This window comes from Nycticebus coucang, chromosome 12 (genome assembly GCF_027406575.1).
Source record: "Nycticebus coucang isolate mNycCou1 chromosome 12, mNycCou1.pri, whole genome shotgun sequence".
Classification (NCBI taxonomy): domain Eukaryota; kingdom Metazoa; phylum Chordata; class Mammalia; order Primates; family Lorisidae; genus Nycticebus; species Nycticebus coucang.
In genome coordinates, this window is record NC_069791.1 from 91,512,096 (window position 1) to 91,527,805 (window position 15,710).

Here is a 15,710-nt window from a genome sequence, read left to right on the forward strand (position 1 = left end):
CTAGAATCAGAAACTGGTCCCCCCGAAACCAAGGTATAAAGGACTTTACACCATCATCCTGACCACACGCATGGCAGTGAAGGTAGAAGGAATCCTCACCTGGAGTCATCACAGCTGGCTGAATAGGGCTTCACTGCCCCTTGGAAAGTAAAGGTAACTTTTAAGACAGTCAACATACCCTGCTCCAGCCACATACTGGGAGCTGGCTGGTCAATACACAGTTGAAGCCTGAGGAAACTCCATGAGGGACTTGTCTTAATTAGACTTCGGATTTTGGGAAAAGGGGCGGGGAAATGTCACAGGGAAAAGTAAAAACTCATATGTATATTAGCCCACCACCACAGTACTATGAAGGCCTGAGTAGAGAACCCAAGAAGAGTCACAGACCCTAAATCTTCAGTGCTGAAAATTAATTAATACTGGCACCTGAAGAAACAAGCTGATATTGAGACCCCAAATTAAAATATATTGGAGTCTCAAAAGGGGGTAATGAGAGAGGATACCCAAGAAGGGTGAGGTCTAGGAGAACAGGTCTTTTCTCTCTCTCACCTTTTCTCCGTAATGAAGGAGACTCACTTCCAGCTCTAAACTTTCTCTTTGTTCTTCTTAAATAACATTTCTCTTTGTTACACTGAAACTTGTGCAGGTTACTGTTTTTCTTTCTTTCTTTCTTTCTTTCTTTCTTTCTTTCTTTCTTTCTTTCTTTCTTTCTTTCTTTCTTTCTTTCTTTCTTTCTTTCTTTCTTTCTTGTCTTTTTTGTTGTTGAGACAGAGTCCCACCCTATGCCCTGAGCAGAGTGCAATGGCATTATAGCTCACTGCAACCTCAGACTTGGGCCGTGGGCATCTCTCTACCTCAGCCTCTGGAAGCCGCTTGAATTACAGACACTTGCCATGGTGCCTGTCCAGGTTTTTCCATTTTTTTAGGACTTGGGGTCTCACTCTCACTCAGGCAAATCTCAAACTCCTGAACTCAAGAAGTTCTCCCTTATCAGCCTCCCACAGTGCTGGGATTACAGGTGTGAGCCACCTGCCTGGCTACTTTTACTTTCTATTCACACTTGCCCTCTGCCTATGCTCTCTACTCACACTGCCTGTGCTGCTTCGATTTTATTTTCCATTTCCACTCACTTTTGCTTTCAATTATAGCCGTGCCTCTGTTGAACTTTCTGGTTCAGGCAAGTAACTGAGCCACGTGAACTGGGTTTGGGAGACTGGAACCCCTGATCTCCAACAACAGGTTTGAGAAACCTCAGTAGGTGCTGAGTGCATGGGATGAGAAAAGAATTTCTCCAGCCTAAGATTAAGATATAAAAGTCTAAGTTGATTTTATATTAAGGAGAGGGAAGAGAGTAGGGGGAAGAGATGAGAAAGGAGAGCAGAGAGCAGGGAGTGAGAGAAGGGAAGACTGAGACTAGGGATGGAGAGAATGGCCTGGCATCCCAGAGAAAGAAGGGAAGAAAGCCACATGGAGGTCCAGTGGGTACTGAATGCAAAGGAGACAAAAAGAGTAATCATAGTCAAACTTATAAGGTATTGTGAATGGGGATTCTGTGTCCGTTTTTTCCTCTGGCAAGGCTGAGGACAGACACTTTTCCAGGTGTTCCCAATCCTGAGGCCTGATTGTTCACATTCCATTATTCCTCAGTCCAGGCACTCAGGAATCTCCTGAGGCTTACGTGAACAAATTCTAAAAGACAAAAGAACTGCGGAAATGTAAAGAAGAAAAAAAATTACATTTCCTTTTGGTCTGTTGGATTTGTCAATGGTTTGTGAAAATCTGGAGGGTCCCCAGCAAGAAAATTTATAGCATTCATATTTAACTGATGTTAGCAAATTGCAGGATTAGGTATTTTCTTGTTATTTTTGTAAGGCCACCCCTTTCACCTAGGTCCATTGCAGTTCCTCAGAGGGAAAGGGGTGGGCCCCAGTCTTTCTGTGGAAACCTCAGAATCCTGAGGGGGACAGTCACTTTTGAGATTCCTGGATTCCTTTTGGCCACACTGGGTGAGGGAAGGCCTGGGGAGGAAGAAAGTCTGAGTGGAGAGCCCTCCCTGCAGCCCTTTGTTCCCTCTCCCTGGCTGGTCCAAGCTCTGGGATCACACAAATTCTCTAGGGCCCACCACAGTCTGGGCAGTGTTAAGGTGGAGACCTAGTGAATAAGGGTTTTGAGAAAGATTTCTCCAGACAAAGATTAGGATAGAAAGAAGAGATTTATTTACTTTTCTCTGGGTGAGGGGGAAAAAAACAGCACAGAGGTGGAAAAAGGAAGCTGTGTTGACCTGGCAATCCAGCTACTGGGGCTGTCTAAGGGAGTTGTGAAACGGCAGGGTACAGTTGAGAAACCTCTGAATCTACTCCAAGAGTTGGCTCCCCTACCTTTTCTTTGAAATGGGGGCATCTATTGTGGGATATGTGACTCTGCCCTCCAGATATGGTTAAGGCTTTAGCTCATTCTCCTGCTGTTTATTCAGGAACTCTGTAAAAGGAGATTCTTAAAAAAAAAAAAAAATCTTGAAAGAGAAAGATTTACACTTCTTTTCCATCTGTTCAGCTCTTTTCAGAAGTTGAGCAAAACAACTCCTGCCACGTGCCTGTTAGCAGGAGAACTCACAGTATTAATCTTTAACTGATATTAAGAAATAGCAGCATTAGCTATTTTCCTTTTATTTTTGCAAGGCCACCCCTTTCAGGCAGGAGTTGGGAACTATTTGTGTGGAACAGGTGATGTGAAAATGGAAGGGCTGAAGCTCCCTGGGGTGGACAAAGGGACTCTTTGGGCAGTAAAGTCCGTGTGGGGTCCGCCATGCCATCTCAGCTCTTGGCTGTGTCCGCATGGCCCACCCTGAAGGGGCTGGGAGCCGGATGCTTTATTTTCAAGATGTTCCAGTTCAGTGGTTGCAGCAGCCCTTTGTCTCGTGAGGGTGGGAGAAACAAACCCCCCACCTACCCTCTTTCCACCAAGCTCTGAGCTTCTCCTGGATTAATCTCTGCCAATATCTTTTTTCTTTCTGTTCTAATTTACAACTTCTTCCATGAAATCTCTGGGAGATTGTGGTACCTGCCTCCCCCCAACTACATTAGGGCTGTGCCCTTCCCACCCCCACCCCTCCATTATCTGAACCCTTTCTTCCCTCTGCCACCACGATCAGCAGCTGATGTCTCTAGTCAGTCATCTCTCTTCCCTCTCTTGCTTTTTATAATTTTATAAAAGGTGAGTTTCACAGAGAGGAGCTGCATCCCAGAATTCACCCCCTCCCACTCGTTGGTCTTAGAGTTACAGAGAGAATCAAACTAGATCAGTTTTCCCTTAGGTGGGTTTTACAAGATGATTTTAGACCAGTTTTCATGGTCACAGCTATTTTGATTTGCATTAGAAAGAAATTATAGCTTTCCAGATTTGTCTTTCCATGAATACTATATTGCTTAACATGAAGATATTTTCTTTTATTTTTTAATTTAATTTTGGTTTTGAGACAATCTTGCTCTGCCACCCAGGCTGGAGTGCAGTGGTGCAATCATAGCTCCCTATAACCTCAAGCTCCTGGCTTCAGCCTCCTGAGTTGCTAGGATTACAAGCCCACACCACCAGTCCTGGCTAATTTTTTTTTAAATACTTTTTATAAAAATAGGGTTTCATCACTATGTTGCCCAGGCTGGTCTTGAACTCCTGGCCTAAAGTGATCCTCTCACATCCACCTCCCAAAGTGCTAGGACTACAGGTATGAGCCACCACACCCAGCTGACATTTTCTTTTAAAAGTGAGTTGATTTATAGAACAGTTAGTGCTCAGATAGAGCCATATACTTGAAGGCAGAGTGGGAGTGAATAAAAGTTGAGAATATCTTAATTAGATTTCACCTAAGAAGTTAGCATATCTGCCATAGAATATGTTCTCCATAAAGTGATCGTGGTAGCAGTGGTTGTTCCTATCAATGACTTAAAGGGTAGAAAGGGCTGTGGGGAAGTGTGAGCTGTGTGGATGGTGGTGCCTGGCCCCCTCTGGTACAGCTGCATGTAGTTTTCTGGAACTGCACTGGACTGAGGTGATCCTGTTGAAAGGCTGGCTGGGGAGTCAGGTGTGTCAGGAGACGATGTGTAAGTATGTGGAGGAAGAACTAGACATGAGGCAGAGTGTGGTTTTGGAAGATTTTTTTCTTGAAATAATGCTTTATTAAAATAGTTCTATCTGCTTACAAAAAATTTGGAAAATACAGAAATGTAAAGAGAAAGGGGGAAAAAAACCCACCACCCATTATTTTCTCTCTCTCCTTAATCTCCAAGAAAACTACTATTTACAGTTTTCCTTTATTTTTCAGAGTTGTGATTCTCCACTATGCACTTATTTTTATTCTAATTTTTAAAATTAATAGAGCTTATATTTTTCCCAAGACTTGGTAAACTGCCCTTAAATATTTTTAAAGGCCAAGTAATATGTTGAGTTAATGTACCATGATTAGATTGTCATTATCTACTGTTGGTTATTATTATAATTAATTATAATTAACTAATTATAATTAATTATAATTAACTAATTATAATTAATTAACCATTTCCTTGTTCTTTGATTTTGCTTGTGTGTGTTTTTCAGTTTTAAACAGTGCCACAGTAAACATCTTTGCGCACCAAACATTTTCTGCATTTTGATTTCTTTCTTTCGTATTGACTCCCAAAGATAGAATTCCTGAGTTAAAGGATCTTATCAATTTTATGGTCTTGTGTACTATCAACACATGGTTTCATCCAAAGGGTCAAGTCTTTATATTCCCACTGGCAGAGGATAAGACCACAAGTGTCCTAAGGCTGTGGTAAGCTGTCCTTTGGCCAATGACTGAAAGCTTTTAGTAAAACTAGTGGGCAGATGAGGGAATGTCAAGCCACCAAGCATTCGCCAGATGGGATAGTAGCAATGGGCTCCAGGGCAGTGATGTTCTGCTTTCTTCCAGAGTCATCCAGTGATTCTGGAGATGCCTATTTGGAAACAGAGCATGGTCACTGTCTATGGGGTTGCAGTGATGATGCTCCACGTGGCAGCTGACTAGTGATGCCACCAGCTCTTTCTGGAAACTTTGGGGGCCTTTCTGGGGTTTTACCTCATTTTCCCCACTCTTGGCTTCTTAGTTTTCCCCTTTGGAGTTTTCCAGAAACCGTCTTTGGCAGTTCTGAAATGAAGGCTACCTAGTGACCAAACAAACAACAATAAGAAAATACTTAGAAATCCTTATTTCCAAGAAATATTTTTCTCTTAAAAGAGGCATTACCTTCTGCCACTTAGTGGAAAGCTCTATGATTCAGGGTTTTGCCAGAAGACAATGTGCAAAACAGCTAGAGTCTGGCACACATGAACTTTTTACTGCCATGCTCTCACGACTCCTGTGTCTGATTCACAGGCCATTTCTTAGACTTAAGAATAGAACGTACTTTGGGAAGGACCCAGTGAAGCGAGAGACAGAAAAAAGCTGATATAGCAGCCAGGGTCTTCTGCATCTGCACAGTGCCTGGCCCTGAGTGGAAACTCAGGTCATATGAGCCCATCTGACTTCCCAGCCTACTGTGTTCTGGAACCCCCGTCTGTTTACCTTCCTGGGGTACTTGTAGGGAGCAGTCACCCTTTTCACATGGTCCTGGAGCTCCTGGGTTAGTTCCTTTTGGTCATGAGAGGTATACTCAGGGGCAAGGACAATAAATGCCTTTACCACCTATGCGGGGAGGATACCAGAAAGGATCAAGATGTGCGTAACAATTCTTTTCTCCTTAAGCTAGTCTTAAATAAGTGCCTACATTTACCATCCCATAATGAAAGTTCTATAGTTTCTTGGGCACAGCTAGTAAAATGAACACCAGTTTTTCTGCTGCCTTTCCAGGATCAATTATTGGGTGGATCAACTTTTGTGGAAGGATTTCAGACCCTTCACCTGTTTCCCAAACTACTCCCCATACCTGAATTGGCACCACTAGGAATCAAAATGGCAAATGCTTTAGAGAAAAGAGCTTCCTAAATTCCTATGGCCATTTTCTTCCAGCTTTTCCTAAGTAGGAAGGTAGGTAGGCATGGGTTTTAACAGGCAGGATTGAGGAAAACAACCACTTTCAAGGGAAGGTGGGTATTTCAGAGACTACATATATGAACATATGCAAACAGCAAATATTGAGCTGCACAGCTTCTGTTCCAGACATCAGGGAGGCTATCCTGCACCTAGGCTTTTTCTGCCCACATCTTTCCTATAGGCTGTCTCCTGCCAGGGAGGAGGAAGAGTCCAAAACTCAAACACAACAGAATATGGTTTCTGATAGTCATGGAAGGCCACTTGGCTGCTTATCCATACAAGCATTAAATTCTATCAACAATGTCCTGTTGAGGTGCAACTCACTGCCCTTGCACCAATTTTCATTTCATATTCATATATATCTTGCTTTTAGGAAGAGCTTTCTCTTACTGCCACAACTATTAAACATTTATTGAACATTTTCTATGTGCCAGGCTCTGTTCTAAGCACTCAGCATGGATTAACTTTGATCACACAGACATTTGTCACTGCCTCAGTTAATTCACAGCATACAAAGCTTGGTCCACTTTTCCAGGTGTGATTTCTGCAAAACATAGATAGAATTCATTCCCCCTCTTTCAACAAAAATGGCCTCACATTTCCTTGAGAAATCACTTGGCAAGGAGCTATTGGCTAAAACACAGATTCTCCAGCAACTGAGCTGTATCTTCAGTTACTATTAATATGATTCAGCATGTCTGACTTGAGATCTATAATCAGTTATTTCCACAGGAACCCTGGACAATGCAGCTATGAATAGGTTGATGTTGCACTAATTTTCATAAAGTAACTGTGTTATACCTTAGGATTTTATTGGATATATAGCCAGTGAAAAGTACATAGTTGTGCCTATATGGTGATCTTTCCTAATCCATGTATTCCTCTGGGACCCAAAGGAAGGAATTTGCATTTTCCCTGTGAAAACCTAGCTTATTACATTGGACTCATCTTTCTGGTATATCAGGGTCACTTTGGGTGCCAGTTCTGGCATCCCTAAAGCTGGCCATCCCTCCCAGGTTAAAGACATCAGCGGTCATGTCTCATATACTCACTCTATCCTTGTCTACAAACAAAAATTTTACAGGGCAGGATGGATAACAGAGCCTGCACCTATGACCAAGATCTTCTGCCTCATTGTCAGGCTATTTGGGGTCCTGTTCTGTGTCCACATAAAACCAAAGTGTTCCCATTGTGTCCCTCCAGAGAGTATTTATGTCTCTAAAGACACAAAGGAAATGCTTAGTTAAAAGGGATGTGTGTCTGATAGCAGCTTCCAACTTCACGGTATCTGGATGGAAGTGAGATGGAGGAATCTGGGCCTTCCTGCTTGCTCTGTTGGGCACTAATGGTTACAGAAGCAGGTGGCCATGTTCTTGGTTACCTCCCCTCTGATGGGGTCCGGGCTGCTGACCACAGCAGACTCAAGGACAGCTGGATGTTCCGCAAGGGCACTCTCCACTTCAACAGGCCCAATCCGGTAGCTGGGAGGGAAAAATAAATGCTTTCAAATAGCCCTCCCCACCCCCTAAAACTTCAAAGGGAGGAGGAAAGAGAAGACAGCTTGACCTTGAAGAATTGATGATATCATCATTTCTTCCCTTGAACCAAATGTAGCCATCTTTGTCCATGTGGGCTCGATCCCCTGTGATGTAAAAGTCCCCTTGTTCTGATCTGGCTGTCTTCTCAGGATTGTCCTGAAAGACAGAGAAATCCCATGAAGGACCATCTGGTCAGCTACAGTTCCGTGCAGGAGGCTGGAGACCTTTCAACAGAATGTCCAGCAGATCCCAAAGCCTAGGTGGTTCAGAATTTCCCAATGGACAGGAAGCTAGGTCCTCTCTCTTTTAATTGGAAGAAACCTTCTAGGAAATTAAGAGCAGCCACACACTACCATCCTTAGAAGTGGTCCCAGAATGCATAGTTCAATTCAGGAGGAAAGGCACAGGACCACTGGACCTGAATTTTAGGATGAAAGAACACACAAATACTCTTTGTGCTCAGGAGTCGTTGAACGTAGAAAGTGAAGGGTTGGTCAGAGAGCCCTGGGGGTGGGGGGGGGAGCAAGAGAAGAGGAAAGAGAAAATAAAATAAAACTTTGATTCTCAAAGTGTTAAAGGAAAATCTACTACTCGGCAATTAAAAGAAACCAAATACTAATACATGCAACAACATGGAAGACTTACAAAGCATTTTTTTTCTGATTAAAAGAAGCCAAACACAGAAATGAATATTTTTCTGATTCTATTTATAGGAGCTTTTTCTTTTTTAAAAGCAAAATTACTATATAATGACAACTAGCAATTTATTGATTGCCTAAGGTCTGGAGTAGGGAGTAATGACTGTGAAGGGGAGCAAGGGCGCCTTGGAGGGTGGTAAAAATGCTCCTTATCTTGACTGTGCAGAGGTTACATAGGTGTCTACCTTTGTTGAAAGTCATTGACTAGCACACTTAACATAGTGCATTTTATTTTATGTAAGTTATACCTCAATCCAACAATTATATTCTGAGAAAAAAGAAAATAGGTAAGTTATCAATACCTAAAAATAAATCTAACACAGAGTCTATATGATGTGTGCGCAGAAAATTTAAAACTCTATAGAACATTAAAGAAGATATAAACAAATGGAAAGATAGAAAGACTTGATTGAGATGTCAATTATCCCTAAATTGATTTACAGACTTACTGCAACTCCAACTAAAATCATAACCAACATTTTCATGGAACTTGACAAGCTGATTTTAAAATTTATATGAATGGGCAAAGGGTCAAGCTTAGGTAAAACACTTCCAAAGACGTTGAGTAACAAAGAGACTTGCCATACTCAATATGAAAAGTTATGGTAATGTTCTTGTGGATTAGACTGTGGTATCAGAACAAGGATAGACTAAGTGACCAATGAAATGAACAAAGTGTCATATCCTATCTATGAATATTTCAAACTTTTATATTTTACAAAGTAAGCATGACACATTACTGGGGAAGGAAGAGTTAACAAACTGCCTTTCAATAGGTAAAAAATAAAATAGATAACTATTTCATGCTATATAAATGGCAATCACAATGGATCATAAATGTCAAAAGCAGAACTTTAAAACTGTGGGAAGAAAATATAGATGAATACATATTTTGTATCACAAAATAGAAAGTGATTTCATAAATAAGGCACAAAAAGTACTAACCAATAAAAGAAAACATTATTGATTTGATTGCATAAAAATGAACACCAGTATTTAATAAAAATACCTCCAAGAAAGTAAAAATAGGCAATACAAACTTGGAGATACCTGTAACTCATATAAAAAAACAAAGGATCAATATCAAGAATATATTAAGAATTCCTATAAATCAATTACAAAAAGAGACATGATTCGATAAAATTTGGCAAAAGGCATGGACAGGTGTTACCAAAACAAGTAATTCAAATGACAAATAAACATATGAAGAGGTATTCAATGTCACTAGAAATAAAGACAATGCAAATCAAGAATACCAAGAAAAACCATTTTATACCTACGAGATTGCAAATATATTCTAATTTACTTACCCATTTCTTGGATTTTGAGTTTTCCTTTCACTTTTTTAGTCATAAACAATATTGCAGTGAACATCTTTGTGTACCAAAGGTTTTCTTGCATTTTGAGTTCTTTTCTTTGTAGCAATTCCTGAAGATGGAATTCCTGAGCCAAAAGGTATAACCAATTTCATAGCCCTGGATACGTATTACCAAATTAATCAAAAGAAAGATTCAAGCCATGACACTCAGCCTGGAAGTGAATAGGATCACAAGTGTCCAGGGAACATGGTGACCTACCCTCTATAATCTTGTGAGAGCATGAATCAGTATAACTACATTAACAAAATTAAATATTTTCTTGTAAAGTAGAACATTCACATAACCAGGCAGAGCATGATGGAGGACTAGAGACATCTCCTTTGCAGCCACTTATGGAGAGATCAGGAAAAAGGACTCCAGCCACCTCTGGCTGGAGGGCCCTGCCCAGAAACATCACTTCAGGGGCACGGGAAGGCAGCAGGAGATTCCAAGAGCCAATGAAGAGGTGGGGAGCAGTGGAGAACCCCCACAGAAGGTGAGTGCTTGGAGCTGGCAGGGGCTGGCTGATTCAGTGGTGGTTTTCAGAGAAGACCTTTTTATTTTTTTGTACGTGGTCACTTGCTGGAGTTACCTTGGGAGAGCTTGAGTGAATGAATGATCTTGAACAGCATCCAGGGGTGGGGACTGAGCCACCGGGCAGAGTGGTGCTCTCATTGGACTGCTGGCTGGAGCAATCACTGTGGAAGAGCTGCCTTGCAGGATCAACCTGCAGGATTCCAGTGAGAGGCCAGTTCTGGAGTGCCTGCTGAGCTGGGCAGCCACCCATGGAAAGACTTTAGGGAAAAACACTTTCCTGGGAAAGCCACTCCATGGCCAAGGGACATGGTTTCGAAAGTTTGAAATGTATCTATTAAGTACGCTGATGAGAGCTTTAGGCTCCCAACTTTGAGGGGATTGAGAGCATGGTCATCAGAAAGATGGCACTAAGTCTCCTTGGCAAGACAGAGGCTTTTAGACACCATTTATACAGCCATATCAGAATCATGATTAGCATCTCATACCCCAGAACATTACCTATTATCCAGGCAATATATGAGCACGCACGCACGTGTGTGTGTGTGTGTGTGTGTGTATACTTTTTATCTTTTTTATAATTTTTTAAACATTTTTCCCCTAGAGCTTTCTTTCTTTTATTTATTTATTTATTTTTTTGTATTCATAATTTTTCATTGCTTCTTTCCTCAATAGTAGGGGCTAAAGTTTTTCTGCTATTCTTATTCTTTTTTTCCCAATTTTTTTCCTTCAGATTTTGTTTTGTTGGCTCACTGTAGCTCAAGTGGCTAAGGATCCAGCCACATACACCAGAGCTGGTGGGTTTAAATCCTGCACAGGCCTGCCAAACAACAATGACAACTACAACCAAAAAATAGCTGGGCGTTGTGGTGGGTGCCTGTAGTCCCAGCTACTTGGGAGGCTGGGGCAAGAGAATTGCTTAAGCCCAGGAGTTGGATGTTGCTGTGAGCTGTGATGCCATGGCACTCTACTCAGGGTGACAGCTTGAGGCTGCCTCAAAAAAAAAGAAAAAAAAGATTATGTTTTGTTTTGTTTCATTTTATTATATTTTTATTTTTCCATTTTTATTTTCTTCAACAATAAGAGCTCCAACTTTGCTATGGTTTTCCTGCCTCTTTTATTCTTTCTTTTATTTCCATTTCTTCCCTTTTCTCTCTCCTTTTGTAAAGATTTTTCTACTTTTCTTTTCCCACATAAATTTCTCAGAGAAAAACAAATATATACCCCCTTTTTTACATTTTACATAATTTTATTTTTTTTCTTCATATACTTTTATTATTATTATTTTTTCCTGATCTGTTTTATTCTTTGTTAAATTGTATTCCATTTATGGGACAGAGGCTCACTCTGAGGCATGGGCTGAGGTGCCACATTATTGTCCTGGCTCAAGGAGAATTTGATTGCTTGGTCTAGGGGGTCCTTTTAACTTGGGCCTTTGGAAAGATGCTGTTGGTAGGTCCCCACTGTGATATACTGCTGTTATTTTTTTTTTCTTCTCTATTTGGTAGAGGTGGAAACTTGTTTTTGCTCAGGCTAGTAAGGAGCTCCTAACTATGAGGAATCCACCTAACTCAACTCCCCAGAGACTGGGAATTGTGGATATGGGTCAAAACACACGGTTGAACACCACTATTACTCCTTTCTCTCTCTTTCTGTTCTTCTCTTCTTTCTATCATTTTTCTTTTTACCACCTCCTTTTCTTTTTCTTTTTCTATCTTTTCATCCTTCTTATTCTTTACTCTTCTCTTCCTTTTGGTCCTATACCAAAAGGACACTTCAACACTTAAGCACAGAGACAAGGTAATTTAAAGAGAAGGAACAAGTAAATGGAAATAGGGGAAGGAAACAGATAAGAAGAAAACTCTCATGATGATGAACTGGCAGAAAAGTCCTGGCAATAAGAAAAACCAGGACAGTGCAACCACCCACTCCCCACAAGGGATCATGTGGTAGCTACTACAGAGGATTCCACCTATACAGAAAAGTTAGAAATGACAGAAAGGAAATTTAAAATATGTTGGTAAAAATAATGAAGGAAATTGTTGAGAAAGGAAAATAACCAAAAGGAAATCCAAAAATAGAACTAAATAAGAGGTGAAAGATATGAAAAATATAGAAATTATATAGTGGAGCTTAAGGAATTGAAGAAGTCAATCAGGGAACTTAAAGATACAGTAGACAGTGCCAATGACAGATTAGACTATGGAGACGAAAAAATCTCAGAGCTAGAGCTAAAGTTTGTAAGCTAACACAGGCAGTTAAAGAGGCAGAAAAAAAGAGAGAGAGTAGAATGTTTGCTCAGAGAATTATGGGACTTCACAAAGCATTCAAACATATGAATTGTGGTATTCCCGAAGGGGAAGAACAATGCTCCAGAAGAATGGAAGCCCTACTGAAGGATATCATAAATGAAAATTTCCCAAATATCACCAAAGATTCTGACACACTCCTTTCAGAGGGATATTGAACCCCAGATTATCTCCAAGACAGATTGTCATGAACCTGTCCAAAGTTAAGATGAAAGACAATTTTTTCAAGCAGCCAGGAGTAAGTACCAATTGACCTATAGGGGCAGATCCATTAGGGTGACAGTGGACTTCTCAAATGAAACTTTTCAAGCCAGAAGAGAATGGTCATCTATCTTTAACTTTCTTAAACAAAACAATATTCAGCCCAAAATTCTGTATCTTGCTAAGCTAAGCTTTAAAATTGATGGAGAAATCTTATCTTTTATTAATATTCAAACACTGAGGAAGTTTGCCACTACCAGGCCAGCTCTGCAGGAAATACTTGGACTTATTCTCCACACTGACCATCACAATGGACCACCAGCAAACTAAATACCCACAAACTGAAGGACAAAACCTAACTTCCACAATGAAACAAAGGAAAAAACTAAGTAATGGACTTTCACAAAATGAGATAAATAGAACTCCACCACACTTGTCAATTCCCACAGTAAATGTTAATGGCTTGATTTCCTCCCTGAAGAGACACTGACTGGCTGATTGGATAAGAAAGCAAAAGCCATTCATGTGCTGTCTCCAGGAGACACCTAGCCTTAAAGGACAAAAGAAGATTAAGGATGAAGAGAAGGAGAGCAATATTTCAGGCAAGTGGAAATCATAAGAAAGGAGGGGTCACAATCTTATTTGCAGATACAAGTGGATTTGAAGCAACTAAAGTCAAAATAGAGAAAGATGGACACTTCATATTGGTCAAGGGAACAATACAATAAGAGGACATTTCAATTCTGAATATTTTTGCACCCAACAAAATGCTGCTAGACTTATGAACACAGTTTAATTGGTCTCAGCAATATAATATCCCATAACACCATAATAGTAGGGGACTTTAACACCCCTTTTACAAAGCTGGACATATCTTTTAAACCAGTGGTTCTCAACCTTCCTAATGCTGCACCCCTTTAATACAGTTTCTGTAGGTCATGACCCACAGATAGAGAACTGCTGCTCTAAATAGAAACTAAACAAAGGTACAAAGGACTTAAATGTGACCCTAGAGCAATTGTGCTTAATAGACATATACAGAACACTTTATCTTAAAGCTAAGAAATAAACTTTCTTCTCATTAGCCCACAGAACATTCTCCAAAATAGATCATATCCTAGGGCACAAATAAAATCTCAACAAAATTAAAAGAATTGAAATTATACCTTGTATATTCTCAGACCACAAGGTAATGAAGGTAGAACTCAGCTCCAACAAAAATTTTCATTCTCACCTACAAGGCATGGAAGCTAAACAACCTTATGTTGAATGAGAATTGGGTCAAGAAACAGCTGAAGGAGTAAATCATTAAGTTCCTTAAACATAATAACAATGAAGACACAGCTACCAAAACCTGTGGGACACTGCAAAAGCAGTTCAATGAGGGAAATTTATCATTATTAGAGCTTATGTGTAAAAAATGGAAAGACAGCACATTGACAACCTAATGAATCATCTTAAATAAATGGAAAAGGAAGAGCAATTCAATCCCAAACCGAGCAGAAAAAAAGAAATAACAAAATTCAATCAGAAAGAAATGAAATTGAAAAGAAAAGAATAATTCAGAAAATTAATGAAACAAAAAGTTTCTTCTTTGAAAAGATAAATCCAATTAATAAACCATTGGCCAGATTAATCAGAAACAGAAAAGTCAAATCTTTAATAATTTCAATCAGAAATGAAAAGGGGGAAGTAATAACTAATAGCACAGAGATAAAAGAGGTTATTTCTGACTACTACAAAAAACTTTATACCCAGAAATTTGACAATGTGAAAGAAGGAGACCAATACCTGGAATTACACCATCTCCCTAGACTAGTATCATACAGTGAGATTGCAGAAACAATAAAAAAAGCTTTCAACAAAAATAAGCCCTGGACCAGATGGCTTCACACTAGATTTCTAGCAAACTTCCAAAGTTGAGCTTGTACCTAGACTGCAGAACCTATTCCAAAACATTGAGAAGGAAGGAACTTTCCCCAGCACAGTCTACAAGGCAAATATCACCCTGATTCTGAATATTTAAAATCAAGAAAGGACCCAACTAAAAAGGAGAACCACAGACCAATTTCACTAATGAATAGCTATGCAAAAATACTCAACAAAATCTTAGCTAATAGGTTGCAGCTACACATTAAAAATATTATAGATCACAATCAAGTAGGCTTCATCCCAGGGATGCAAGGCTGATTTAACATACACAAATCCATAAATGTAACTCACCATATCAATAGAAGCAAAAACAAAGACCATATGATCCTCTCAATAGATGCAGAAAAAACATTTGATAAAATTTAGCATCCTTTTCTAACAAGAATGCTAAGAAAATAGGCATAGGTGGCACATTTCTTAAGCTGATTGATGCCACTTATGACAAACACACAGCTAATATCATATCAGCATAGTTCTGGAAGTTCTAGCCAATGTGATCAGGCAAGAGAAGGATATAAAGGAGGTCAAACTCCCACTTTTCGCTGATGACATGATCTTTTACATAGAAAACCCCAGAGACACAACTGCAAAGTGCCCAGAAGTGATCAAGCAATATCGTAATGTCTCAGGGTATAAAATCAATGTCCAAAACCAATGTCCAATCAATAGCCTCTGTATAGGCCGATAATAGCCAAGTTGAGAAGTAAATCAAGGACAAAATTCCCTTCACAGTAGCTTCAAGGATATAAAATACTTAGGAATATACCTAACAAAAGAGGCAAAGGGCCTCTACAAAGAACTGTAAAACCCTAAGAAAAGAAATAGCAGAAGACATTAACAAATGGAAGAACAGGCCGTGCTTTTGGCTGCGAAGAATCAACATTGTTAAAATGTCTATCCTACCCAAAGTATCTACAGATTCAATGCAATCCCCATAAAAAACCAACATCATACTTTCAAGAGTTGGAAAAAATAGTACTTCATTTTTTATGGAATCAGGGAAAAAAGCGGATAGCCAAGGCTATTATGAGTAATAAAAACAAAGCCAGAGGCATCATTCTACCAGACCTCAGGTAATATTACAAGTCCACAGT

General features: G+C 39.9%; 1 protein-coding gene across 2 annotated transcripts in view; it reads right to left on the reverse strand.

The window, feature by feature from the left end:
• Nucleotides 1–15,710, reverse strand: part of ACSM5 (acyl-CoA synthetase medium chain family member 5) — a 59,382-nt gene that overhangs the window by 7,681 nt on the left and 35,991 nt on the right. The window contains exons 11-15 of one of the 2 annotated variants that reach the window (XM_053554803.1): nucleotides 7,613–7,740; nucleotides 7,428–7,527; nucleotides 5,579–5,698; nucleotides 5,093–5,177; nucleotides 4,135–4,970 (exon numbers count right to left, since the gene is read on the reverse strand). In XM_053554803.1, the coding sequence (XP_053410778.1) occupies nucleotides 5,094–5,177; nucleotides 5,579–5,698; nucleotides 7,428–7,527; nucleotides 7,613–7,740 (432 nt within the window). In that variant the 3' untranslated portion in view covers nucleotides 4,135–4,970; nucleotide 5,093. Of the gene's footprint in view, nucleotides 1–4,134; nucleotides 4,971–5,092; nucleotides 5,178–5,578; nucleotides 5,699–7,427; nucleotides 7,528–7,612; nucleotides 7,741–15,710 lie in introns of those variants that run through there. The other variant, XM_053554804.1, reaches the window with a different exon arrangement.